Below are 27,885 nucleotides of genomic sequence, written 5' to 3' on the forward strand. Positions count from 1 at the left end.
ACAGACTGTGAGTTTCCTTCCTGATAAACCTCAAGGCTTCCTCACTGATTGGTCTCAGTTTTGGAAAGGACGTGACATCAGCAACTTTGCAGACTTTAGGCTGGGGGGCTGTTGTGGGCTTTGGGCAGTCTCCAGCCTGTGAGGTAAAGCGTGCGTGTGTGCGTGTGTGTGTGTCCCCGTGTGCATGTGCCTGTTTGACCACAGGTAGTACTCAGATTACCCTGCCTGTCCTGTTCTCTGCCATCTGACCAGGAGGGTGCCGCTCAGCCACTCACAGCCCTGGAATTTCCCAGGAGCCGGGGGTGCATGGAATTTGGACTTTCCTGAACAGCTGAAGTGGAGTGTGGAGCTTGACCAGCCCAGGAGAGCACCATGGATGGTGAACCACCAGGCAGAAACGGCAGCAAGCCCCCGGACATGAGGCTCTTTTTCAACCCATTGATGGGGGGTGAGTTTAGGGGCTGTGTTGTCAGCCTGCTGGGGAGGTCTGTTAATGTGCTTAGGAGAGAAGAGAGACGAGGGTGGGGTGATTTCAGTGGCTTCATCTGAAATGTGGCCACGGGGTAGTTACTGGACAGATGTCCATGACTTGCTGGTATCTGCCCTTCACATGGTTGTTCCAGAATGTGTACACCTCTCTCTGCAGAGTGCTATGGACCATGTCAAGCCACTGATCACAGTTTATTCCCCAGGAGAAATGTCAGCTGTAAAGTTATTTTTTGTGGGTCAGATATATCATTGATATTCCATTGGAGGTTTGAAAGTGACTTCTAAATAGGAAGGAATATCTTCACTGCTAAAACATTTATTAAAAGGTCTTAGGTATGTGGCATTTGGGTGGGACTGGGTTTATAAATGATGTTCAGAAATTGAGCCCTGATTGATTCACTTTAAAAGGAGCCTTTTTTTTTTTTAACCTTTGGAGCAGTGTTTTAGAGGTTGATTCTCCCCTGTCTCATGGTGTCTTTGTTAATGCATAGAGTCCTGTACCTCTGGGAAACTGTCATTTCCTGTGAGCACTCAGCAGGTACCTGCTGACTGAAAGGATTCTGGAAAATGGGTCTAGACATTAGAGGAGGCTGATTATATGATTATATTCAGCACCCTGGGAGGCTGCCCAGAACACTTGCTGGTCAAAGGGACAAAAAGCAGGAACCCTAACATCAGCTAGGACTGGCTACTCTCCTACTGCTTAGGTGCTGAAGGGGAAAACACACACACAAAGAAATACAAAATTGTTCCCTCTGGCTCATGGAGCAGACAGGACTGTTCAGGTTAGTTGTTTGTGTATCCACTTTGGCCTCATAAAAGGAGCAGAGTCCTCAACAGCAAGTAGAATTTGGATCTCCCAAGGCAGACCTGGATTAATCAGAGATACTGAGCGTGAACTTGGAGCAGTAGAAAGCAGAGTAGCACCATAAATAACTTTTAAAATGGGTTTGATAAATATATTTTTAAAGCAGCAAGCCAATCAACATGGGGAAGAATCAGTAATGTGGTTGACTTCTGCATGATGATTTTACAGCTGAGTTTATTTTCATTTCTACCTGAGAGAGGGGCACTAGCCACTTTTCACTGTTCAGGGTTTCTAAAGGTCCTAATCCAGGAATTCCCTGGCAGTTCAGTGGTTAGGACTCCATGCTTCCACTGCAGGGGGCATAGGTTCGATCCCTGGTCGGGAAACTAAGATCCTGCATGCTGTGCCACTGTGGCCAAAAATATAAATAAATAAAGGTCCTAATCCAACCCTGGTTGGGGCTGGCTGGGTGGGTGTGGGTGGGCAGGCGCTGTCACAGCTGGACTGCAGTGTCTTAAGGAGTCTAATGAGAACACTGCAGAGATGAAATCTCAAAATGTAGCTTCAGAAGCTAGGTGGACAAGTTTAGCCTTCATGAGGCAGGGAACTGGGAGCCACTGATGGTTCTGGAGTGGAAGCTTGGCCATAATAAAGACTGTAAGTAAGTTAATGTGGTAGCCATAGTCAGGATAGATTGTGGAGAATTTATGAGAAATTATTGTACTAATCCACTGCTTCTCAAACTCGTATACATCAGTATCACCTGGATGGATTGTTAAAATGCTGATGGCTGGGCTCCACCACCTCAGATACTAGGTCTGGGGTGGGGCCTGGAAATCTGTATAACAAGCTCCCGGGTAATGCTGATGGTGCTGTTTGGGGACAATACCTTAAGAACCACTGCGTGAAGGTGATATCTGGATCAAGCTTCAGAAATGACAGAGAAAGGGAAAATATGGCTTGTATTTTCAGAGGAAAGAGAAATCAAGCTCTGTTGCTTGATTAGCTTAGCTGGTAAAGAATCCACCTGCCATGCAGGAGACCCCAGTTCGATTCCTGGGAAGAATCCCCTGGAGAAGGGCTAGGCTACCCACTGTAATATTCTGGGGCTTTCCTAGTGGCTCACATGGTAAAGAATCCGCCTGCAAAGCAGGAGACCTGGGTTCGATTCCCAGATTGGGAAGATCCTGTGGAGGAGGGCATGGCAACCTGCTCCAGTATTCTGGCCTGGAGAATCCCATGGTCAGAGGAGCCTGGAGGGCTACAGTTCATGAGCTTGCAAAGGATAGGACACGACAGAGCGACTAAGCAGAGCACAAAGGAGAGAAGGCAGCCAGAAGTGCAACGTTTTCAAAGCCGAGGGTAATGTCAGCTCAGAGGGCTGGATGAGAGAGAAGTCGTGAAGGGGAGCTGGCCTGGGGATCAGAGTGAGATAGGGAGGAGAAGGACTTGTGTTTGAACGTGAATGTGCCAATGGCTGTGCCCAGGGCTCAGCATGAAGGTGCGGGACAGAGGCTGGGCAATGAATTCAGGTTGGGAATCAGGCCTCAGGCTGTTCTGCAGAGGGGCTGGGCTGAAATCCTGGAGAAGGAGACATTGTCTGATGGCTCAGTCCAAGGATGGAGCCCTGGGACAGACTTCCATTTGAGGACAGAGAACCAGTAAATTGGATAGAGAGGCAGGAAGAGACTCTGCTGCTGCTGCTGCTCAGTCGCTTCAGCCGTGTCCGACTCTGTGTGACCCCATAGACGGCAGCCCAGCAGGCTCCCCAGTCCCTGGGATTCTCCAGGCAAGAACACTGGAGTGGGTTGCCATTGCCTTCTCCAATGCATGAAAGTGAAAAGGGAAAGTGAAGTCGCTCAGTTGTTTCCGACTCTTCGCGACCCCATGGACTGCAGCCTACCAGGCTCCTCTGTCCATGGGATTTTCCAGGCAAGAGTACTGGAGTGGGGTGCCATTGCCTTCTCCGGAAGAGACTCAGATGTTGTCATTTCACAGGGACTAAAGGAAGAGAAGTTTCCCAAGAGGCAGTAGTCACAAGGGTGGGCGCCAGGACCCCTCTGCTTGCCCAATTCCTCCTTCTCTACATCTGACCCACAGACTACTGCCCCTTCGAAGCCACTGCCCTCACAAAGCCCTCCCAGACTTTCTCCCAGCCCTTACCCAAGTGGAGGCTCGCTCTCCCTACTGTGCATCAGCCCTGCCCCTTGGGCAGAATTTCACTGATAGCTGGATTGCATTTATTTATGCTTTGGAAGCCTTGACCTTGGTGAAGTGTGGAATGTGAAACACTCAGAATGTTGTTTCCAGGCCTTGATGAGAAACTCAACTCAGGTGAAGCGAATCCCCTGGCACTGGACCAGGGCAAGAGGTCAGTGGGGTGTGGTTGCCCTTGGGGAGCTTTGCTGCTCCCACCTGCAGTGGCAGGCTTTTCTTGGCTGCTGCCTCTGGAGGAGGGGAGGAAGGGGTACACAGATGGCAACAAAATATTTATAGAGATGGAATTCTTGACCCTTCTGCCCCAGCAGTGGGAATAGAATGTCCTTTTTTTCCCCTGAAAATACCTTGTTTTTGATCACATTGTGTCCCTCCCCAAAACATAAGCTGAAGTCCTAACCCCCTGGACCTCAGGTTGTGACCTGGTTAGAAACAGAGTCATTGCAGGTGTAATCAGTTAAGGCGCGGTCACAGTGGAGGAGGAGGGCCCACCCCATGACTGGTCCCTGGAAGAAGAGCAGAGGAGGCAGAGAGGGATGAAGCCTTGTGACATCAGAGGCAGAGGTTGTAAAGATGCATCTGATGAGCCAAGAAAGCAGAGACGGACAGCCCACACCAGAGGCTAGAAGAGGCGAGGAAGGACTTCTTCTCTTAGGGTGGATTTTTAGCTGTTGGGCCACCTCAACAGGGGCCGTTTTTCTAGGGGAAACTTGCCTGATCAGACAGGATGGGTTGAGGGGGTGAGGTCTCTATGGAAGAGGCCCCTGGAGAGAGAGACGCAGACAGGAGAGGCAGGGTGATGGAACTGGGAGAAAGATTTGCAGTAGACAGGACTGATGTGCCCGAGAGTTGCCTTGTTGGGCCTTTGTCTCTTTGTGACTGTGAGCCTCTGTTTCTTTGTCCTGTTTTGATTTGTCCTGCCATCTAACCGAGGTCCACAGTCACTGTCAACACAACACCCAGATCCTCCCCAGTGTTGGTACTCACCACTGAACCTACTGGAGGCCTGTGCTCCCACTGTCTCTGAGCAACACAGCCCTTCTTCCCCTCCTTGCCCTTGCAAAATGTTTCCCAGGAGGAACAGTGGATACTACTCCCAGCATTCACTGCAGGCTTTCAGAGCTTCATGAATAATAGCTCTTTTCAGAATGTACTAATTAGTACATTTTCAATCTCTTCTGAATAATGGAAATTTTAAAAATCATTCCAGAAATGGCAATAAAGATGAAATGGCAGCTTTGCTAATGTGCTGCAGGGTTTGATGGAGACTCAATTTAAAAGAAAGGTAAGTTGAATAGCACTAATTGGAGGACTTGTGGCATTGTTTCATGAGGAGAGCTCCTTGCCTCATGTCAACCACGAGCTACACTAGTGAATCTGTGGCATTGCCAGTGACCCCATTTGGCATCTATTTCTTGGCAGTAAAACCAACAGTTCTTAGCTGATAAAGGACTGGGGAAAAATTCTTAATATATACCGAGCACTTGAATGATGTATTGTATAGATATAATAGCCCTTGAGTTTCCAGGGGTCAGCGGAAAAGGGAATGTGACTTTGAGTTTTCCCTCCATCCATAGCCACCTCCTGTGAGCAGCATCCGTGTTCTGGCAGGAATAGTCCCCTTTCCTGCTTATTCTACTCTCTCCCAGTTGTCAGCAACAAGGCGGGCAAAGCTGCTTTGGGGTTTAATTGCTCATGTGTTGAGCTTGTAGCTCATTGCCTGCTTGTGATGTGGGCTCTGGAAACATCTCCTGGATATCTCATCAGTGTTTTTAAGAGCTAAAGAGAGTGTTAGACCAATCCATGTTTCAAATGAGAGCATTTGCTAAATGAACTATGCATAAAGTCCATGCTCTCAGTGCTAGAAAAATGTCAACCTTTCACAATTTTAACTCTGTAGATAATCAAGTGTTGAGAGACCAGCCGAGGGCTCAAGTCTTTGTATATGTTTGAGATGACCTATACAAGAACCTAAGGTTTTCTTCTGGCCTGGAGTAATGGCATGCTCTGGTAGATTCACCTAATCCTAGTCTGAAAGGACTTTAACTTAGGAAGGGAATCTCATGTACTGCTGTTGGTAGTATAGCGTGGTGCAGCTGCTTTGGAAAGTAGTCTGGCAGTTTCTCCAAAGGCTAAACACTGGGTTACCACATTATATAGCAGTTCCATTCCTGGGTGTCTATCCAAGAGAACTGAAAACATATATCCACTCAAAAATTGGTACATGAAGGTTTAGAGCAGAATTATTAGTAACAGCCAAGAAGTGGAAGCAACACAAATGTCTATGAGCTTTTTGGTCTATCTATCTATACAAATATTATTTGGCCATAAAAAAGGATGAAGTGCTGATACATACTCCAATGTGGATGGACCTTGAAACATTATACTTGTTGAAAGAAGCCAGTCACAAAGGACCACAGGTTGCATGATTCCATTTGTGTGAAAAGTCCAAAAAAAACCCCCACATCCATAGAGAAAGAAAGTAGATCAATGGTTGTGAGGGGTTGGGGGAAGTGACTGCTGCTGGGCAAGGGGTTTCTTTTTGAGATATTGGAAATGTTCTAAAATTGTGATAATAGATGTACAACTCTGAAATCTACTGAAAACCACTGAATTGTGTATTTGAAAGGGGTATATGTGAGTGATAAATCACCAAAGCTGGACAATACCCTGTGCATCTTGAAGACACAGATAGTCTCCACTTTGTAAATATTGGGTTGGCCAGAAAGTTCGTTTGGTTTTTTTGTGACGTATGGAAAAACCAGAACAAATTTTATGGCCAACCCAATAATACTGTGTGCTAATGCATGGGTACAAAACCTCAAGTAGTCTTTTTTTATGTACTTTTTTCTTTTTCTTTTTTTATGTACTTCTTCAAGTACATAATTCTTTATTTACCCTAAGTAAAAGGAGTCATGCTTCCGTGATGAATGCAAACAAGTAAAGCCCATTTTGGTCTACTCTTGATAAGATAATTGCATCACTTTCATGAAATCTAAACAGAGTTACAGTTTAGGACCCAAATTACCTGTCTGGCTGTCAACTCTGATTATCTGAGTTAATTTTAAGAAAGGTTGAGGAGTGTGGCAGTGATATTTCTTAGCAGCTGAGAACTTGGAAGGAAAAAAATTGGCGTAATCCTCAGAAACATGGTGATCCAACTGATTTTTGAGATCTTTCTCAGCTTGTGGCTCTTCTCACTCAACAGTTTGTATGGATGGTGTTTTGCCTTTGAACCAACAGGGTAGAATGAGTTATCCTTTTAATTCTAATTTGGGGATCAGTCTTTGCGTATCTGCTGTCTGCACTGTAGACGCCAAGCCCTGGAAGCAGTAGTGTTTCTCCTGAGAGCATTAGGACTCTCAGAGAATGGTGCAAGGACTCTAATTTTCTACTGAGCATGAGTTTTTGGAGGTTAGGGAAAGTCATTTCCCTGAAGGTACCTTGGGCGCAATGATGAGCCCAGAAGGGAAGCCTTGGATGCATGGTGTGGAGGCAGGTTCATTCAGCTTGCTCTTCTCTATTAAAAGCCTCGTCAATCCATCTGGAAGAATGGTAATGTGCTCACTGGGACAGATTTTCCAGGACACTGATAGCTCCAGGTGGCAGGCCCAAGTCAGCCAACACATGTTAAGTCCAAAGTGTTCTAGCCTCCTCCTCGATGGGCTGGTGTTGGCCAGGCTTTAGTAACTGCCTTGCTTCTCCAGGTCTTCGGACTTTTAGGAGATACAGTTCATTCACAAAGTGTGACTGATATCAGACCATCCTGCCTTGGTGTGTCGTGTGTTTACTCAATAGGCAGAGCCTGAGCTGCGGCAAGCGCAGACTAGCCGCCTCATGTTCTGACTTCCTGCCTTTGTTCTAGAAGCCAGATGCAGCTGGAGATGAGAAAAATTCAGGTCTATGCCAAATTCAGGGCACATCCAGTCAACGAGAAAGAGGGGGAAGCATTTAGTGTGTTGAGGTGCATTTTACAGGCTTCTTTCCTAAGAAAATGTATTCTTTGCGTATAGTTAGAGAATACATTTGCTAATTTTTTTAAAGATTTTTTTCCTAATGTGGACCATTTTTACAGTCTTGATTGAATTTGTTTACAGTATTGCTTCTGTTTTTCATGTTTTGGTTTTTTGGCCACGGGACATGGAGGATGTTAGCTCCTCGACCAGGGACCGAACCTGTACCCCATGCATGGAAAAGCGAAGTCGTAACCACTGGACCACCAGGGAGGTCCCTGCTATTTTAAATAGCAGTGACTGTGGGGTATAATCAATACCCTCTAATTAGTGTTAGGGCGGGATAATAATAGTAGCTAGTAGAAGTTGAGCCATAGGTTAAGCATATCGCTGTCCTGACTTTACAGAGAAGGGAACTGAAGCTAGGTTCTGCTCCACAGACCTAGGTTCAGCTCAGAAGAAGTCAGGTGGGTCTGAATTCACAGATTTCTCCTAATCACACTGGCACACTGCCTTTGTGGGGAAATCACATCCCTCTTGCAAGGTCAGACTGAAGTCTGATTTGTGCTTGATATTGGGACAGGAGGTAATCTACAAATAGATAGGGTTTTGTTTAGATTTGATTCCAAGCCTAATGGCGTATGTAATGACATGATTACTGCTATTAGTATATGGCACTGTTTGCTGAGGTGCCAGAGTTTGTATTTCATGCAGGAAACTAGGCTGGCAAACACAGTTTAATGCACTAATGCTGCTAATTAGTGAAGCTCTCATTTAACTAAATGGATCATTTGCCTTTGAAACCAGTGTGTAAATCGAAGTACAGTAATCTGTCATCCCAGTCCACCTCTTTGTCTTCAGTTTGAAAGCAGACTATAGTTATTTCTTTAGCTAGCTAGACATTTCAAATAAGCTGTGTTCAAGAAACATCCATAGAGGGGAGAAATGCTAAAGTCCTGATGAAAGGGGTTGGTTGCTTGACTCCAATGTTTCCCTCCAGTAAGACCAGTTAGGCTCTTATTGATGGGCAAGGATGAGCCTCTGAGTCTAAAGTGTGATAGCAGGATGTAACTAACCTCTTCCTCCCTTTCCATACAGATTCTGTATCTGATTGGTCTCCTGTGCATGAAGCAGCCATTCATGGACGTCTGCTGTCTTTGAGGAGCCTCATCAACCAGGTAGATAATTTTTTGGGGAAAAAGATGATGAATATTAGGCAAGTTCTACTGCTCACCGCACTGAGGAAAAGAAGTCATAGTCTGATTTTAGGATGTAAATTTCCTGTTTAGCAGAATGAGATGAATGCTGTCCTCCTTTGTTTGGAGGCTGGCATAATACTAGAGTTTAGTACAATTTTATGCACAAAGTAGATTCTGTAGACTCTGTTGAATGAATAGTGGGCAAATTAGTGCATTCAAGTTGCTGTCACTTTATTCCATAGACTGTATCCTGGAAAATTATCACGTAAAGCAGTGGTTTTCAACTGGGGCAGTTCTGCCCAGATGGAGACATTTGACATTGGCTGGGGACATTTTTGGTTGTCATAGCTGGGAGCAGGAGTGGGAGTGGGGTTGGGGTGGTGGTGATGGTGGCATCTAGTAGCTGGAGACCAAGGAAGTTAAACATCTGACACTGTACAGGATGACTGTCCACATTCAACAGTTATCCAGCCCCCAGTATCAGCAGTGCTAGGGTTGAAGACCCTTCACATAAAATAAATGCTTGAAAATGTCTTTTAAAATATGTCATCTTAAAATAGCAAAGAAATGTTCAATTCTGTTGAATCTCCAGTGGAAATGGCTCTGCCAGTTTGATATTAGTTTCTCTGCTCCTTCGATGGGATACTTAAGTACACATTAATTGGAATTGTGGTGGTTCGAAATTATTGGGAACTTAAGCAAAGGTGCTTTTTAAAAAGTAGTTTCAATCACCACTCAAAATTCCAATAAAATTTTTGTTCATAATGTTTGTCCTCTGAAGAGACGATATAGACCTTTTAAGTTAGGAGCTCTTGGCCCTTTCATGGACCCCTTTGATAGTCTGGCAAAATCTAAGGACCCCTTCTCAGACTAATGTCTTAAATACATAAAATACAATATAGAGGAACTCTATTAAACAAATGTGTAACATAGTACTATATGAACTTCTTTATTAACACATTCAGTAAGAAGATTTAGTGGCGATTCTATTACCATACTTTCTAAGTAGGATGAATATATTCTGAGCTACTTTAGATATCTGCAATAATCAGTGCAATTAAAAATATCTGTGATTCTTCTCAGTGATGTCCTGTTACTATTGTGGTTTGTGGTCTAGATTCACAATTGAAGGACATGATAAATTTCAGGGGTTAATTCTGGAAATATTAATAAATGTGCTTTGAAAAATTCCAATTTCACAGACCTATCTAGACTAAGAAATCCTCCTATAAGAAGACAATTTTTAAAGATAAATTTAAGACTACTCTAAGTCACTATCTTAAGCTGTTTTTAGTAGCAGCAGCCTCTTATAAATAGAAATATAGATAGTAGCACATAACTCTAGCTAAATGAAGTTAAGCTACTTCTCAGATAAACTGAAACATTTGCCTTAATTTGATAGGGTGAAAAATGATCATTGCAGCTTTTATATAATAACTTACTAAATTGGACTGATACTCGTTTATATTCAGTATTTATATGTTTATTGAATCATGCCTGGAATCATATCTTTATCTAAGCACTTTTGCATTATTTAAGCAAGTTATTTTCTTGGAACCCCAGTTTCTACCTTCAAAAAATAAGTTCCAGTGTGTGTCTCTGTGTGTCTGTGTGTGCTGAGTCTCTCAGTTGTGTCCAACTTGTGACCCCATGGACTGTAGCCTGCCAGGCTCCCCGGTCCATGGAAGTTTGCAGGCAAGAATACTGGAGTGCATTGCTATTTCCTTCTCCAGGGGATCTTCCTGACCCAGGGATCAAAGCCATGTCTCTTGCATCTCCTGCATTGGCCTGTGGCTTCTTTACCACTACGCCACCTGAGAAGCTCCTGAGCATTCCAATACCTACCTCCAGACTAATACCTCCAGTATTAGTCAGGTCTTGCTGTGTAAGAAAAAAGCCCAAACTCAGTAGCAAAATACAATAAACATTTCTTGCCAATAAGATTTTGGATCAGCTGATCTGCACTGATCTTGGCTTCAAGCTGTGGGTTGGGTACAGCTCTCCTGCACTCATCTCCCATCCTTGTTTGACCAGTGGCTACCTGAGGAATTTTCTCCCTGTGGCAGAAGGCTGTAGCATAGCAGAGCAAGCCCAACCATGAGAGAGAACTTCTAATCTGCTTATGTTGCATCTGCTAACATCCCACTGGTCAGAGCAAGTCCGATGGCCAAGTCCAAAGTCAAGGATCAAGGGAGTCCAGTTTGTCAACTATGAGGTCATGACAAGGGTGTGACTATATTACACTGTTATAAGAGAGTGAAGAATTGAGACCCAAAATTCAGTCTTTTATCTTACCTTATATATGAGTTTGAGAGAATTAACTGAGGTGACATTATGTACCTGCTCTAGTTACTCTTCACAAATGAAGAGTACCTATTTTCTTATTACAATCTACATAGTGCTTCAGATAATCAAAGACTACTGAAAAAAACTGCTGATAAACTAAACAAACATACTTTAGTAAGGGATATAAGACCAAACATGCAAATGTCTATAACAAAGAGAAAAGGAAATTATAAAAAGTAATTCTCACTTGGTCCAAGAAGGGAAAACTGAATCTGTAACTAATTATTCTTTACCATGACTTCACATTAAAATAATGTGAGATTTAAAAAGAAAACAGCAACTGGGCTTCACTCTAGATATTCTGATTTAGCCTAGGCCAAGCTTCATGCATTGGTATTTTTTAAGCTCCTGTAGAATCACTATGTTGAGGAATTTTTTTTAAAGACCATTTTGCCAGTGGAGAAAGAGGGAGGAAGGCATTTGACATGAAAGAGTATGTGGGAAGGAACAAAAACATTGATAGGTTGGGTTTCATTAAAGTTAAGGACTTGTTCATCAAAGGCAGCATTTTAAAAGCAATAAGGCAAGCCATACATGAGAAAATATTTGAGATATCTATCTATTTATGACTAAGAACTCTTATTCCTAGCCTAAAATCAATACACAAAAGACTGACAACAGAAAAATGAGCAAGAAGCTTAGACTGGCAATTTTTAAAAAGATACCCAAGTGTTCAATAAATATATCAAATTGTGCTTATTAGTAAAATTAGTAAATGTGTAATTCAAATTACAAAAAATTATGTTACTCACTCCTCCCACTAGAAGGGTTAAATTTGGAAAGACAGATAATACAAAGTATTGGCAAGAATGTGGAGCAACTGAAACTCTCATACATTGCTGGTGGGAGTGTAAATTTGTGCAAACCAATTTGGGAAATATTAAGGAATATCTACTAAAGCTACAAATATCTATACCCTACAGGCAAACACTTTCATTTCTAGGGTTATATGCAACAGATATGTATACATGAGTTCATCAAAAAACATGTACGGGTATATTCATAGAAGCCTTATTCCTAACAGCAAAAAAAAACAAAAAAAAAACCTTTGAAAACAACCTAAGTGAAAATGAAAGTGTTAGTTGCTCAGTTGTGACTGACTCTTTGCGACACTATGGTCTGTAGCCTGCCAGGCTCCTCTGTCTATGGAATTTTCCTGGCAAGAATGCTGGAGTGGGTTGCCATTCCCTTCTCCAGGGGATCTTCCTGACCCAGGGATTGAATCCAGGTCTCCTGCATTGCAGGCAAATTCTTTACTGTCTGAGCCACTAAAGAAGCATCCTTATTCATAATAGAAAAAAAAAAAGCCCTTGAAAACAACCTAAGTGTCCATCAAAAGTAAGTGGATAAATACATTTTGGTATATTACTCAGTGAAACTCTATGCACCAATGAAAATATATGAATGAATGAGTTTGAAAACCAGATGTTAAGTCAGAGTAGCTGAGCACACATACAAAAATACATACTTCATGGTTCAATTAATAAAACATTCAAAACCAAGGAAAACTATCATGCTAGAAGCCACTATTCTGAATGCCTTTGTGGATGTAATTTGGGTAGGATATATGTGGGTTTCTGGTAATGTTTTTTTTTTCCTTTACCTGTATAGTGGTTATATAGTTAGATTGTCTTTGTGATAAATTCACTGAGGTTTACACTGAGGATTTATGAACCTTTCTTTGTATCTGTTGCACTTCAATAGTAATTTATTTTTTAAAAAGCAAAGCAATTTGTTAGGCCAGCATAAAGCAATTAAGGCAACCCTGGATACTCTGTGACCTTAATTTAATGGTTCATATTAGCATCCCTTTGGGCTGGGGTTGCATGGGAAATCTTAAAAATACCAGTGCCTGAATTCAGCTACCTTTGGTTGTATTGCAGTTGCTCTGGGATGCAGCTTGAGTATCAGGACTTTTTATTTTTTGAAGTTCCCCTGAAGGTTGAATGCACAGCCCTATAAACCTTCCCAATAAAGTTCCACTGTATACAGATTGAGGACTGACTTTTTTGTTTCTTGAATAAAAACTCTTTATGCTGCTCCATGCATTCTTTAAAGGGTTAAATCACTATCAGGGTGGATACTAGGAAAGATCCTGGGCATTCTGAAATATCAGACCTTTGGGATGTAGCAGGCTTCCCTGATAGCTCATTTGGTAAAAAAATCTGCCTGCAATGCAGGAGACCCCAATACCATTCCTGGGTCAGGAAAATCTGCTGAAGAAGGGATAGGCTACCCACTCCAGTATTCTTGAGCTTCCCTTGTGGCTCAGCTGGTAAAGAATCTGCCTGCAGTGTGGGAGACCTGAGTTTGATCCCTGGGTTGGGATGATCCCCTGGAGAAGAGAAAGGCTACCCACTCCAGTATTTTGGCCTGGAGAATTCCATGGACTGTTTAGTCCATGGGGTCGCAAAGAGTCGGACATGACTGAGCGATTTTGGGCTTCCCTGATAGCTCAGTTGGTAAAAAATCCACTTGCAATGCAGGAGACCCCAGTTTGATTCCTGGGTCGGGAAGATCTGCTGGAGAAGGGATAGGCTACCCACTCCAGTATTCTTGGGCTTCCCTTGTGGCTCAGCTGGTAAAGATGAAGCAGCTCATTCAAGGCTCAGGGATAAAGAATAAAAAGAAACCTCAAATATCAACTGCCTAGAAATTACTGAGTGCTAAACACTTTGCATACATCATTTTTAAAGTATTCATAACCAACCTGTTGGGGTAGGTGAAACTGTCCCCATTTTACAGATGGAAATTGAGGCTTTGAGAGAAAAGTAGCTGGCCCAAGGTCACACTGCTAATTAGGTGATGGTGCCTGCATTTGAACTCGGTAATCATTCTGCTGTCCTCTCTCAGATTTCAGTCCTGGGTTTGAAATGAAGATAGTGGTACCATTCAGAGAATCAGGTCTGGCAGAAAAGGAGCTCTTTTCAGGAGAGTTTGGTTGACAAAGGCTAAATTTATGTCATGAGCTGGGTCTCTGGGTGATTATGTCTTAGCAGGGAATTAGGAACATGTACTGGAGCTGGGGATTTAGATTTGAAAGCAATATGTAATATATAGAGGGTATTGAGAGACAAGAAAAGGATTTGGGGGCAAATCCTTGAGGAAATGCCTGCATTAGGAGATGTAACGAGGAGAAGAACAGAGTTAGTGAAAGAGACAGAAAAAAAGGCAGTCAGAGACTGGAGATAATTTCAGGTAGAAGTCTGTGTTAGAAGCCAGGGCACAAGTTTCATGGGGTCAGGATGAATATGTTGCAAATTCAGAGGTGGAAGGAGGTGGGGAACAGAGCAAGGCATACTGGATTCTGAAAGTCACTGGTGGTCTTTAAAAGCGGTATCAGCAGGATTCTGTTGGTAGAAAATGAGAGAAGGTATAAAAGTAGAGATAATGAGGATAGACTATTTTTGGAAAAAAAGAGGGGCCAGTGAAGGGATGAAGAGCCTTGAATGGATGCTTCTCAGAGGGTCAGGACTGAGGGCTGGGAGGACTTTGAAAGCAAAAAGAAAGTGTACCTGAAGAGGAGCGAGCAGGGGAACGCATGAGATGAGAAGGTAGATGAAGGAAAGTCATGGGGGTGGTGGGAGGACCGGGTGAGGTCATGGGCTATTGGACTGAGCTCATCAGTTTCTTCCACAGAGAAAGGAGCAATGGGAGAAAAGAAGACTGGAGAAATATAAAGAGATGTTAGGGGTGGAGAGGAGGGTAATGTAGAAAGCTCTCACATCAAATGGCTTTGACCTCCTTGGTAAAGTAGGGAGGAAGTGATGTGTTTCGATGAATGTGAGTGAGATGGAGGTTTGTGATCTTCCTTTCTGCTGAGTGTAGAGAAGGAAGTGATAACTGTGGACAGGATAAATGATAAAGCCTAACCTTCTTGTGGTCGGTTGGTTGTCTGAGTAGGCATATGATTTGGAGCTGAGACAGAAAGTTGCCAGGTACTAAGCACTATGTCACCCATGGGTGCCCTGGTATTGCACAGCCCCATGGAATCATCAGAACTTTTGACTGTACGCTGAGATTAGGGGACAGACAATTGATGATAGAAGAATTAAAGGTCAGCTATTCGATCCGTTTTTTTTCTGAGAACCCACTGCAGACTGGACCCTCTCTGAAGTAATGGGTTAAACATTACCTTAAATGGTATATGATTCAGACTTGACAATATTTCAGACAAACTGCCTCAGTTCATTTCAAGTCAAAATTGCATATCTGTGATGAACTGTAAATACAGTCCTCAGTTGGCACAGGGAAGCTTAATTTAAAGGAACTTCTTTGTAATGTGAATATGTAATGAGTGGTGAACATTTTTGGAATGTAAATAATTTCTTTTTTGCTTTTTCATTTACCTGGATTTATGTATAAGCACCTAAATGATTTTGAAATGGCAGTAGTGGCTATAGGAGTATATTTGTGATAGAGGAACTCTGAATAAAGAATTCATTTAAAGAATAGTCTTCTATCATCTCATGATCTGTAGCACAGAGAAAAATGCAGTTAACATTTTGCTGTGAATTTCTGGTGTATTCTACCAGTGTGTGGGGAAGAGGCTGGATAAACAGAGAACGCTGAGAGTGGGAAAAGAATGGATTTGAGAACAGATCTTTGAGAGGAATGCCTTTAATAAAATAATGACAGTAATGAAACAGAAGATGCTACACTGGGAAGTCCATGGGAAGTGCTTGTGAAGGGAATACATGCTACAATTCAAATTTTTCTCGAGTCAAGGGGTCAGGGAGCATTTGTTTAATACAGATGGGATTTGAGGTTGTGAAGGAAGGGAAGATACAGCCCTGTCCCTCCCTGCAAACAGCAGAGCTAGTATGGCAAAGTGCTGAAATGGATTTTCAAGTTTCTTGTTTATAAGCAGATTATTTTGAGTCTCTCAGAACCCCTTCCTAGACCCACCTTAAAAAAAAAATCTCTGGATCTGAGATCCTGTGAACTCAAGTGTGTGTCCAGAATGATGGGATATATCAACATGCATGACTTGCCTGTCAGAGGGTAACAGCCCAAAGGACAGCATGACTGGGGGGCTGAAAAAAAGGCCCACAAAAGTAGAAGAATGTGTGTTAGGGATGATGGTGAGTGAGGTAATCTAATGGAATGATTTTAGGCAAATTTATTCCAGAAAAATTTATTTATTCTGGGCTTCCCTAGTGGCTCAGATGGTAAAGAATCTGCCTGTAATGCAGGGGACCTGGCTTCGATCCCTGGGTTGGGAAGATTCCCTTGGAGAAGAGCATGGAAATTGACTCCAGTATTCTTGCCCAGAGAATCCCTTGGACAGAGGAGCCTGTTGGATTACAGTCCATAGGGTCACACAGAGTCAGACTTGACTGCAACGACTTAGCCTGCATGCATTCTGGGAAGAAAAGGTATAATATTGAGTTGACCAAAAAGTTCGTTTGGGTTTTTCTGTGACATCTTACAGAAAAACCCAAACGAACTTTTTGACTAACCCAGTATTACCAAGATGTTGATTAAACTATCCATGCTCTTAATTGACATATGCTAAGGAAAAGAACTTTTATTGTACCTGGTTTCTTCCTGTTAGGAATAGATTATATATTCCAAGATCAGGGGGTCTGTGGAGCCTCTCCTTGAGTTCTTTTGATGTTCTGCTTGGATGAGGTTCAGGATCCATCTCCTAGAGAGCACACTTTCCAAGAGGTTGAAGAACCCCACGACCTTTCAGACACTTTCTTGCTTCTTTAGCTCTAGACTACTGGAGTGAGAGTGTAAATTGTCCCTTCGCCTCTCTGTCCATGGAGGTTCACCTAACGCTTTGGACTGTCTTGGTCATGTTTTGCTGTGTAACAAAGCACCCTCTACGTTAGTGGCTTCATGTAACAGACATGTATTCACAGTGTCTATGGGGCAGGAATCTAGACACAATTTACCTGGGTCAGGGACTCTTACAAATCTGCAGTCAGAAGAATATATATTGGCTTCCCTGATGGCTCAGCGTAAAGAACTCTCCTGTCAGTGCAGGAGATGCAGGTTCGATCCCTGGGTCAGGAAGATCCTCTGGAGAAGGAAATGGCAACCCACTCCAGTATTCTTGCCTGGAGAATTCCGTGGACAGAGAAGCCTGTTGGGCCACAGTCCATAGGCTCACGAAGAGTCAGACACGACTGAGTGACTGAGCACATAGGTGAGCCAGGTGAACTTTTGAAAGAATGTGGATTCATGGCTGAGCCCTACAGAACTGTTCCAGTGCACTCCTCACTCTGCCCATTTCCCTCCTCCAGGGGTGGCCGGTGAACCTCATCACGGCAGATCGTGTGTCTCCACTGCATGAAGCCTGCCTTGGAGGTCATCCCTCCTGTGCAAGCATATTATTGAGGCATGGAGCTCAGGTAAGTACAACTCAAACCCCATCTTCGACGCCACTACTGAAAAATGACTATTTCTATCCCTTCTAAATACTTTCCAGCATTTTTTATTAGCCTGATTTGAAATATGAAGAGGGTTTTTTTTCCCCCAAAAGTATTATGTCCATCAAGCTTATTTACTTTAGCAGTAGATGAAATACTGCATTTGTAGCTAGAAAGTCATGGTCTGAGCCTATATAATTTTCTTTAGCTGTCACTACTAATAAATAGCTGTTACATTTCTGCCTTCACTCCTATGGCTGGAAGGTAGTGACATATTGTAGAAGACATATAACATTTGGCTTCATAAGACCTGAGTAATGGTCCCATTTACTAACATTGGAAATTTGGACCAGCTACTTAGCCTGTGAGCTTTAGAGTATATATATATGAAAAATAATGGGGGAAATAGCAAAAAAGTTATATAGCATATTTTGTGGAATTGGGAGGATTGAGAGGGGTAAAGCATGTGGTTATTTGGAGTCATTGAATTTGCAAGTAGGGACCAGTACTTCTTCCATTAACTAAGTCCCCTCTTGCTCAAAAGTGATGGGAAAATCTGATCAGAAGATTCTATATAGATTGCTCATCTTTTCTCAACCAGTCTGTACTGAGCATTTATTATGTGTCGAACTCTAAATAAAGATTTTCAGGAACTTCTAAACTAAATGAGGAGACAACCAGATAAACAGGTAATGGCTGAATGTGACACTGAATGCTTCAACAGATAAACCCTGAACTCTCAGTAGCCTCATAGAATGAAAGTGTATTTCTTGTTCAACTCAGTCCTATGTGGGTGTTGCCGGTTGGGTGGCTGTTTTCCAAGGGTGATTCAAGGACACAGGCTCCTTTCATCCTGTTGCTCCTCTGCCTTCAACAAGTGGCTCCCACGTGTGCTCTGTTCCAGATGGCTGGAAGAGGAAAAGACATGGAGGATTGTGAGTGGAGACTTTTAAAAGGCCAGTCTTGGCAGTGACATAAGTCACTTTTACTCACATCCCATTGGCCAGAGTTCAGGCCATGTCTAACTGCCAGGAAGGTGGGAAAGTGTATGGCTGTGTGCCCAGGAGAGAGGGAATGAGTTTGGTGAATGCATAATATCTCAGCCACAGCAGGCAATTACAATAAACTGTTTTTATCCATCAGTTTCTGCTGTGTAACAAACTACCTGACTTAATGACTTCAGACAGTAGCCATTTCTTTATCTCACAGTTCCTTGTGTTGTCTGGACAGCTCTTCTGTCTGGCCTGCTTTGGCTAGCCTCAGCTGGGCTCACGGAGGCATTTGGGGTTAGCCAATAGGTGGGCTGCAGCAGACTGCTTCATGGTGACCCTGGCTGGGGCCGCTGGGAGGTCTGGGGAGAAATAAAATCTCCCTGTGGTCTCTCATCCTTTAGCAGGCGGCCTGGGCCTGTTCACATGGTCGCAGGGATTCCGAGAGCAGTGAAAAGGGTGAGCTCTCTGCTTGCATCACACTTGTTAACGTCTCATTGACCAAAAAGTGATTCATGTGGGCAAGCCCAGATTCCAGGATTGAAAAAATAGTCTCTGTCTTGTGATGAGAGGAGTCGCAGAGCCACATTACAAAGGAATGTGCATCCTGGGCACAGAGTCTGTGGCCATTTTTTGCTACCACATGCTATAAGATATAATAAGTATTATTATACATGTACAAATGTTCCTAACCTGTTTATTTCTGATGGAGAGAGGGAGTGAAAAGATGCTTCCTGCAGGAAGTGACATCACAGTTGAAATCTATAGGACCTGTTGGAGTCACTCAGCTCATTGGTGGGTTGGGGAAAATGATGAACTTCCTACCCACTGGAAAAAAGAAACACAAAAGCCTCGAAGTGAAAGTGGGGGCATTTTGTGTGATTTCAAATCATCCCTTATAGCAGCAGGGTAGAGCAGGGGACGGGTCAGAACAAAACAAGCTTGCTGTCCATGCCAGGAAATTGGACTTTGCCCTGAGGGCAGCCGAGAGCCATGATAAGTATATTCTCAGGTTTATATTTTGGTTAAGAAAACTTACCCCGAACTTGGGAACAGAGCCAGGACTAAGCAGAGGCAAAAGAGGAGCCTGAGGGTGCAAACGTGAGAGATCCTGGAAGTGAGTGTCTCCTTCAGGTTTGCACCTGGGGCATCTGAAATTAAAACAAAATAATATGGTCACAATTTTAAGAGGTTACTCTAACTGCTGTGCAGAAATTGGATTGGTGTGGGGTGGGTCTAGGATAGAGTGTTTAAAATAAGGTGATTAGTTTGTGACCTGTTCAACTTATCCTAATTAGTGTCCAAGTTGATGTTCCTGGGGGAGGGCATGGAGGAGACAAAATATTCAGAAACATTCTTGGGGCCTGACATCCCATACTTCATTCGATTTTTCACAGCAACTTTGTGGCAATTGTTCTTTTTTGTCTCCATCTTGTAGCTGGGGAATTTAAGGCTCTGATAAGTGAAAAAACAGCTTGAAAATGGTGGAGCTTACGTTAGAATCCAGGGTACTTCATTGCCTGCCTTCATCCTGGAGTTTTTCCTTACAGGTGAATGGTGTCACTGTAGACTGGCACACTCCCTTGTTTAACGCTTGTGTCAGCGGCAGCCATGAGTGTGTGAATTTGCTTCTGCAATATGGAGCCAGTCCCCACCCGGCGAGTGACCTGGCGTCCCCCATCCATGAAGCTGCTAAGAGAGGTAAATCTGTTGAGAATTGAAGTTTTCCACCCACTCCTTCAAGGGACATCTTACGATTGAAGAGGGAAAAGGAGGTGTACAAAGCACTTGTCCTCCATGTGGGGTCCTGGGATCCACACAGAACTGCAATGGCATAACTAGATAATGCAAAGGAGCAGTGTTTCAGTATGGCATTCCAGACCAAGGAAGAGTGATTCTGCTTTCACCCAACATAGTTGGCCACAAAGGGCCCCACTCATGTTGGATTTGGCACCATCTCCTAAGCCTCTCCAGTGCCCACCACTCTTACGGGACGGTGGGCAGTTCCTCCCAGGGCCTGCTTTTGGTGAGGTTGTAAGTCTCCTTCCCTGTCCCATGGCCCACTGTGCTGTCTCCTTCAGGTCCACCTTGTCCCTCTTCCATACCTCTTCCCAACTCTCACTTCGATTTCTGAACTCAGATTACAAAGCCACAAACAACTCAAAAAGGTGGATGGTTGCTGGTTGCCTACCGTGGCTAATAAACTCACGTGGAGTTCCACCCAGAGCTCCAGATGGCATCTTATGAAACACCCTGTTAACTAGTGATGGTGTTGAAGATCATTTGCTATTCTAAGTAAAGAACATAGCTTCTGGCCCCTAGTTAAGTCATTGGAAATTTTCAACACACAGAATATGGGCAAGGTGGTGTTTCCCTAGCTGTGAGAATTAGTGCTCTAACTGTTTTCTCCCACTTTGGGCTGCAGGCCACGTGCAGTGCATCGAGTCTCTTGCGGCTCACGGGGGCAACATTGACCAAAACATCCGCCACCTGGGCACACCATTATATATGGCTTGTGAAAACCTGCAGGTGGCCTGTGCCAAGAAACTTCTGGAGTCAGGTAAAACCAAAAGCACAACAGAACAAGGAGAATGAATGAAAAGTACATTCCAGGTTATTTGAAAGCTCTTTCTGTTGTAGCAGAGGAAAAAGTGTAGGCAATGGAGTTGGACAAGATCAGAGTTCATCTTGACTGTGTTCCCCTGGGGAATTATTTGAAACTGTTTCAATTTGAGTTCTCTTACTTGTAATAAGAATCATGCTGAGGTTGATGTCCCTCCTCCCAGGAAGGTCCTCAGTGATTATTAGTTTCTCCTCCCTTTCCTGTGCCTCCCTTCCTCTGGCCATTGATATTACTAATCCCAGCATAGCTCCCACAGCTGCTGGGATAGGGCTGGCCTTTGAATTTTAGGCCACCTTCAGCAGTTGTCTTTGATTTGGAAATAAACTTGCCTCAGTTTTAGTCCATTGTAGATATATTTTTGAAAAGGCCCAAGTCCCACCATTCTTTTTCACCTTCCTGCTGTTGTCCAACCCCTTCAACACTTGGAATACCCCTTTTTCACATTTTAAGTTATTTGAGTCTTGGTTATCTTTAAAAATCAGATAATCTTTCCCTCTGCTGAAGGGTTATTGTTCTCATTGCCTTCTACTCAATTGGCAGCCATTACTATGAACCAGGAGGAGGTTGGTTTTCTCTCTCTCTTCTCTCATCTTAGATGGATTTTAAGCTCCTAGTCAGGAAAGGGTCAGATTGGCATCCCTCCGAAAGCTGAGAACAATACAAGAACAATTCAGTTAACATTTGTTGACTGGACGTAGATTCCCACTTTTCTAGAGAGACAGCAGCTCATGCAAAGCTGTATGTCCCCACACGTCCCAGTGGGAGCCAGTGTCTAGGCTGGGCTAAGGTTCTGTTGAGAGTGTAGGGATAGAATTGGGTGGGGATGGTCCTAGGAATCCACTTGACCCCCGAAGAGGGTGACTTTGCCACGTGCCCTGTGATCTTAGGATTGGCCACCTTAGTCTAGGCAATGTCATCATGATTGGTTGCTCTTCACAGACCAGTTCACATGGTCTCAAGTCTCCAGTTTAAACTTCATCGGAGTTTCTGGGCGTGTGAGTATGGCAAATTGCCATAGATGAGATTTTGCCATCTAGCGTCACTTCCGGTCTGTGCCGGCTAATATTTGGGCTCTAGTAATAAGTAATGTGCAGCTTTCACACTGCCAGCGTTTTTCCTAAATCTATCACAGCTATGTATGATGCGCAAGGGTGAGGTTTTTCAACCTCATCTGCCATATGGCTCATGTCATACCTTTAGTTATATTGTTAAGTGGCCTTTTCCCCATATTATTAAATGGAATCCAGTCATGTCCTGATGACTTGGAGAACTCCCATGCCCACTGTGGAGGCACAGCACTTTTAGAAGGGGGTGCTTGCACTCTGCTCCTTGACTGACTCTGTTGTTCTCCTGACTGTTTAGGAGTGAATGTGAACCAGGGCCGGGGGCTGGACTCCCCTCTTCATGCAGTGGCCAGGGCATCCAGTGGGGAGCTGGCCAGCCTGCTCCTGGACTTTGGAGCAGACACGCAGGCCAGGAATGCTGAAGGCAAACGACCCTTGGAACTGGTGCCTCCAGAGAGCCCCCTGAGGCAGCTCTTGGAGATAGAAGGTGCTTCTCCTTTACCTGAATCTAAGCCTTAATTTGTAGAGACTCCCATGGGCTCTAGCAGGAGGCAGGTACTTAACCAAGTTCTGGCTTTGCATCCTATTAAACAGATCATGCCCTCACTTCCCAAAATGTGGGGAGCTGAGATAATTTAGTATGCAAGGTACAGTACTGGCTGCATAATAAACAACCATCCTGCTGTTTGACATGTTGGAGAGAGGCTGGTTTGGATGATCTAACATTCAGGGGTATGCCAGCTCTCAAAGAATTAAGATATTGTTTTTAAATGTTAAAAATTAAGACATGCTTAATTTTTAAAAATTAATTTTATTGAAATATATTTGATTTACAGTGTTATTTCTGCTGCACAGCAAAGTGACTTAGTTATACATATATATTTGCTCCTTTTCATATTGTTTTCCCTTATGATTTATCACAGGATACTGAGGATAGTTCCCTGTGCTCTACTGTAGGACCTTGTTGTTTATCCATCCTATATATAATAGCACCTGCTAACCCTAAACTCCCCATCCAGCCCTCTCCCAGCCTCCTTCCCCTTGACAATCACAAGTCTGTTCTCTATGTCTGTGAGTCTGTTTCTGTTTTGTAGTTAAGTTCATTTGTGTCTTATCTTAGATTCCACGTATAAGTGATGTCATATGGTATTTGTAAGCCATGCTTTAGAGTGATGTGGCAGAAGCCTCTTTGAGGTTATACAAGCCCCAGTATGTCCTAATGCGAATTACTGGGCATTAGGTTTCTGGGATAGTGGGTAGGAATGCAACTCATGGAGCATTACACAGTATCGCTTTCATGACCCATGGCAATCTGAAGACGTTTACTGTTATAACTAAATCAACACTGAGCCCATACACCTTCATAAATAAAAACTGACACTTCTGACCCAAGCAACTAAACACTGGGGTTGAGCAGTGTGCAAGGAGGTGGAGGCACTTCCCTTGGTTGGGGGTAGGCTGGGAGTGAGGAGCAGAGACCCTGCAGATTGCAATCTTTCTTTGTGTGTGGATACAAATTTTATTATTTAGTTTTTACTTTATTTTAAAAATTAATTTTTATTGGGGTATAGTTGCTAGAAATGTTGTGTTAGAGTCTTAATTGTCCTGGGAGGTGGAGAGCAGCCAGCTAAGGACCTATTTATCTGACTAGAGTATAGACTTCATTGAGTCTTAGAGGTTGTGGAAGTTTGAAGCAGGCTTCCCAACCAGGAGGACTCTGATGTTATGTCATGTGGTTATTTTCTCCCCACATTGCTGAGAATTAGGGTTCTGGGCAGAATTGTAAAGTGGCCCCTGAATCCTTCTTCCTCCTACACCCATCACCCCAGGGTACTTGGGGGTCATAGCCTGCCTTGGGCCCCCCAATGCAAACAAGGAACAAACCAATAGAAAACCCTTTATGTGAAGCAGTGGGGTAACCCCCAGGCAGTTGTTCCTACGTTTTAACGATTTCTTGGTTTTAAAAAATTATATCTAGACAGGGCAGATTTCTACAGCAGGCACAGATGGCACAATGCGTAGGGCCCCCTGTTTTTTTAGGTGTCCGCAGAAATGTTTTAATTTCTTTTAAAATCAGAAGGAAAAAAATGACTATAACTCAACCTGGATTATATTCATCTTTATACGGACACAGTTGTAAAATTACCAGCTGTAAAATATCTTTTTTTTCAATTGAGAAAGAGATCCACAAAGGCATAAGTGCCTCAGGCCCCCCTAAAGTCATTAAATCATATATATAGACACACACACATTTGAAAGAAGTTCAAGAATATGACCACCCCCTCCCTCGCCAAAGCAGCTAAAGCAGTGTTTATTCCTGACACACAACGACAACTAATAAGAGACTCTCTCACCCCAGCACCACAGTAGCCACTTTGAATGCACTTTGGTCTTAAAGCATCATGAGTGTTGATGCAGGAAAAAAAAGAACTGGTGCCCCAAAGTAATATGCCCATCAATAAATATAGAATTAGCTGATTCCATAATGGAGTAAAGCCACGCCCCCTGAATATTTGCAGGTGCCAACAAGTGGCTACAAAGCACTAGTGAGCTTTCAGCTCTATTTATATGGAATGAAGGCTCTAGTTATACAGTATCCCACTTGTAAATGGCAGATATTTAATTTCCATCGGTAGTTACACAGAGTTTCCTCCAATGGCCTGCTTTGCCTAAGTCTCTATCAGGCTTACTCTGGTGTCTTGCTCTCTGTACTCGTTTATTAGTACCTCCTGTACTTGTCCCTGACATTGTATCTAGCACATGTGATTAGTCATGTCCTTCAATGTGCTTTAGTGGGATGAGGTTAAGTTCAGTTTCCCCACACTATGCTTTTTGCAGTTTGTTAATAAGTGCTTTGAGTACACCAGGAAATCCTGCATTAATATATGCCTCGAGTACACTGAACATAGTCTGGAAGGTGCCCTAAATTCCAACAGGGACCTTCTGCATGTGTGGTGAGGGCCTCATTGAAAATATTTCCTTTCTTTCTTTCCTTGTCTATGTGCCTAGTTCTGCCCCTCCCAGTTTTCCATCAACCCCCTTTATCCTGTAGCTTGCAGTGATGCTCTAGGAAATTGAAGTCTAATCCAGCCTTTGTACCCTGCCCGACACACTGAATTGAATCTTGGAGACAGAGTTTTGGCTCAAGTAGGAAAGAAAAGTTTTATTGCTTTGCCAGGCAAAGGGGGCCACAGTGGGCTACTGCCCTCAAAATTGTGTTCCCACCTAGAGGGAGCAGTGAGGAGTTTTACAGGAATGGTTCAAAGAGGGCGTGGTCAGCTCGTGGACATTCTTCTGATTGGTTGGTGGTGAGGTAAGTGGAAGTCAGCATCATCAGCCTTCCGGTTCCAACAGGTCTGGGGTCTATTGCTTGTGGGCAGCACTCACTTAACTTCTCCCACCTGGTGGGGGTTTCCGTATCTGTAAAACTGCTCAAATGTATGTTCTGTGTATCCCTGGAGGGGGGACCAGGACCCTGCCCAAGGCTGCACTATTGTTCCTCCCTTGTCTCAGGATCACCTCCTTCCCTAACTAGCATCTGTTTGAACCTGCTCCTTGGAACTCAGGGAAGGTCTTAGAAGCCTAATGAAGCCTATTTCCCGTAATCAAGAAATGGGGACACAGAAAGGCTTTTGTAAAAGCTCAGGAGCCCCACAGGGTCCTGCTTGGTATCAAATTCACAGGCCACTGTACCCTTTGAACTAAATTATCAGTCCCGACCGCACAATACAATGACCTGGCGTGCATGCCTGTACAAAACCCAGATGCTCAGCTCACCCGATGATGGTTGTTGAAGCAACATCTCGGCGGTGGGGCCCAACATCCCCCCAGCTCCGCCAAGTCTGGCGTGAGGGCTGCTGCTTTATGGGATTCTTGAGGGTATGCATACATGCTTAGTGGGGAAGTCGTGTCCCACTCTGTGCGACCCCATGGACAGTAGCCAGTCAGGCTCCTCTGTCCATGGGATTCTCCAGGCAAGAATACTGGAGTGGGTTGCCATGTCCTCCTCCAGGGGATCTTCCCAACCCAGGGATCAAACCCAGGTCTCCTGCATTGCAGGTGGATTCTTTACCACTGAGCCACCAGGAAAGCCCTGAAAGGGAAAGTGTTAGTTGCTTAGTCATGTCCGAGCGACCCCATAGACTGTAGCCCATCAGGCTCCTCTGTCCATGGAATTCTCCAAAGCAAGAATACTGGAGTGGGTTACCATTCCCTTCTCCAGGGGATCTTCCCTACCCAGGGATCAAACTCACATCTCCTGCATTGCAGGCAGATTCTTGACCATTGTGCCACCAAGGAAGCCCCTCTTTAGGGTATACAGCTTTGCTTTAAAAAATCTTTTTAATAATCAAAAGAGAACTTCTGTTATAATTTAGTGCAGGAGTTGGGGCTGAAACAATTTCCCACCCTTTTACCCTATGATAGGGCTTCTCAAGCTCAGCACTATTTACATTTTGGGCCAGTTTGGGGCAGTCCTGTCCTGCACAGTGGACATGTTTAGCAGCATCCCTGTCGTCGACCCTCTAGATGCTAATAGCCCACCCCTCAAGTTGTGACAAGCAAAAGTGTCTCCAGACAGTACCAAGGGTCCCTAGGGAGCAAAATACACCCCTCCCACCCCCTGCCCTGTTGAGAATTGCTATCTTAAGATGTAAACTCTTGGCTGGAACTAGTGCAAAGTTTGTACTAGTTCATTTTCCACTATGAGCAGAAGCACTGGGATGGCTCTAAATGCAGAATATAAAAACAAACATGAGTTCAGATCACACTTAGGTTTCACAGATAGCTCCTTATATTTGAATGTCTTAAAATTGCTAAATTATAAAATTAGAGTATTTGCATCCAGAAATATGGACCATTTTTTAAAGTAAAGACAAGAAAACCGTTAAACATGGGTTTTCTTGTCATTGCTGGGGATTTCATAGCTTTGTAATTTCGAAATTAGCTTCCATAAGCCTCCATTGGTGAGACCGAGCTTTAAATTTCTTTAAGTCAAAACCTAATTGCCTGATTTCAGTTAGATACCAGAAAAGAGAGACCATGGCCTTAAAATACCTCTTATTAAACCCAGAGCATGGTCTTAAGCAGTACCATATTATTTCTCGATAATAGTGTTAAATCTTTTATGCTTTTAGTGAAGGAAAGGAAAAGTCTTGGATCAGTGAAACCCATGTGTGACTTGTCTTATCATCTTTCTCCAGGGCCCTCTTCTTTGATGCAGTTATGCCGCCTTAGAATTCGGAAGTGCTTTGGGATCCAGCAGCATCATAAGATCTCTGAACTCAACCTCCCTGAGGAGCTGAAACGGTTTCTCCTCCACAATTAAATGTGTCAAGGGAATGGCGACACAGACAACAGGCAAACGTTATTGAGTGTTGAGAGCACTGGCATTTTCAAGTAAAGTCAGGTTTATAGAGTTCAGCTAAGTTTTTGCTTTTTTCAGTGAGATTGTTATCTGTAGCTTTGTACTAGGTTCTTTTGTGCTGTTAGTTGAAAGGTATGAAAAATTTTGTCCCCTGCCTGGAAGAGGGTGGCTAAGATATCCATGGTGTTGAATATCTTACCTTGCCAAGCACTGAGCTGTAAACCCTTTATGCTTTGTCTAATTTAGTCCCCAGAGCAACCCCACCAGGTAGGCACGGTTCGTCCCCTCTTCCCTAGGTGATACCGTAAGACTTAGGGAGGTCAATTTGTTTAGTTAAGTGTAGGTTTCCTGATGCTAACTTGGGGACTTGTGAGGGAGGCAGAATTTTCCAGTATCGCTATCCTGGCTCTGTCTCCACTTCGTGGGGAAAAAAGATTAAAGAAGTGTGGCAT

The 27,885-nt window shown here is 43.7% G+C and overlaps 1 protein-coding gene across 2 annotated transcripts; it reads left to right on the forward strand.

Moving 5' to 3' along the window:
- Window positions 1-47: 47 nt before the first annotated feature.
- Window positions 48-27,885, forward strand: ASB9 (ankyrin repeat and SOCS box containing 9). 2 transcript variants are annotated; one of them, XM_005701084.3, is made up of 8 exons: window positions 48-143; window positions 253-448; window positions 8,566-8,645; window positions 17,267-17,374; window positions 19,932-20,082; window positions 20,807-20,941; window positions 22,367-22,555; window positions 27,270-27,885. In XM_005701084.3, exons 2-8 carry the CDS (start codon window positions 373-375, stop codon window positions 27,392-27,394), a joined length of 864 nt encoding a protein of 287 aa, XP_005701141.2. In that variant the 5' UTR covers window positions 48-143; window positions 253-372; the 3' UTR covers window positions 27,395-27,885. The 2 variants fall into 2 exon arrangements, with proteins under 2 accessions (XP_005701141.2, XP_013832129.1); XM_013976675.2 differs by lacking the exon at window positions 48-143 and having other exon boundaries at window positions 152-448.

This window comes from Capra hircus (genome assembly GCF_001704415.2).
Source record: "Capra hircus breed San Clemente chromosome X unlocalized genomic scaffold, ASM170441v1, whole genome shotgun sequence".
NCBI lineage: Eukaryota > Metazoa > Chordata > Mammalia > Artiodactyla > Bovidae > Capra > Capra hircus.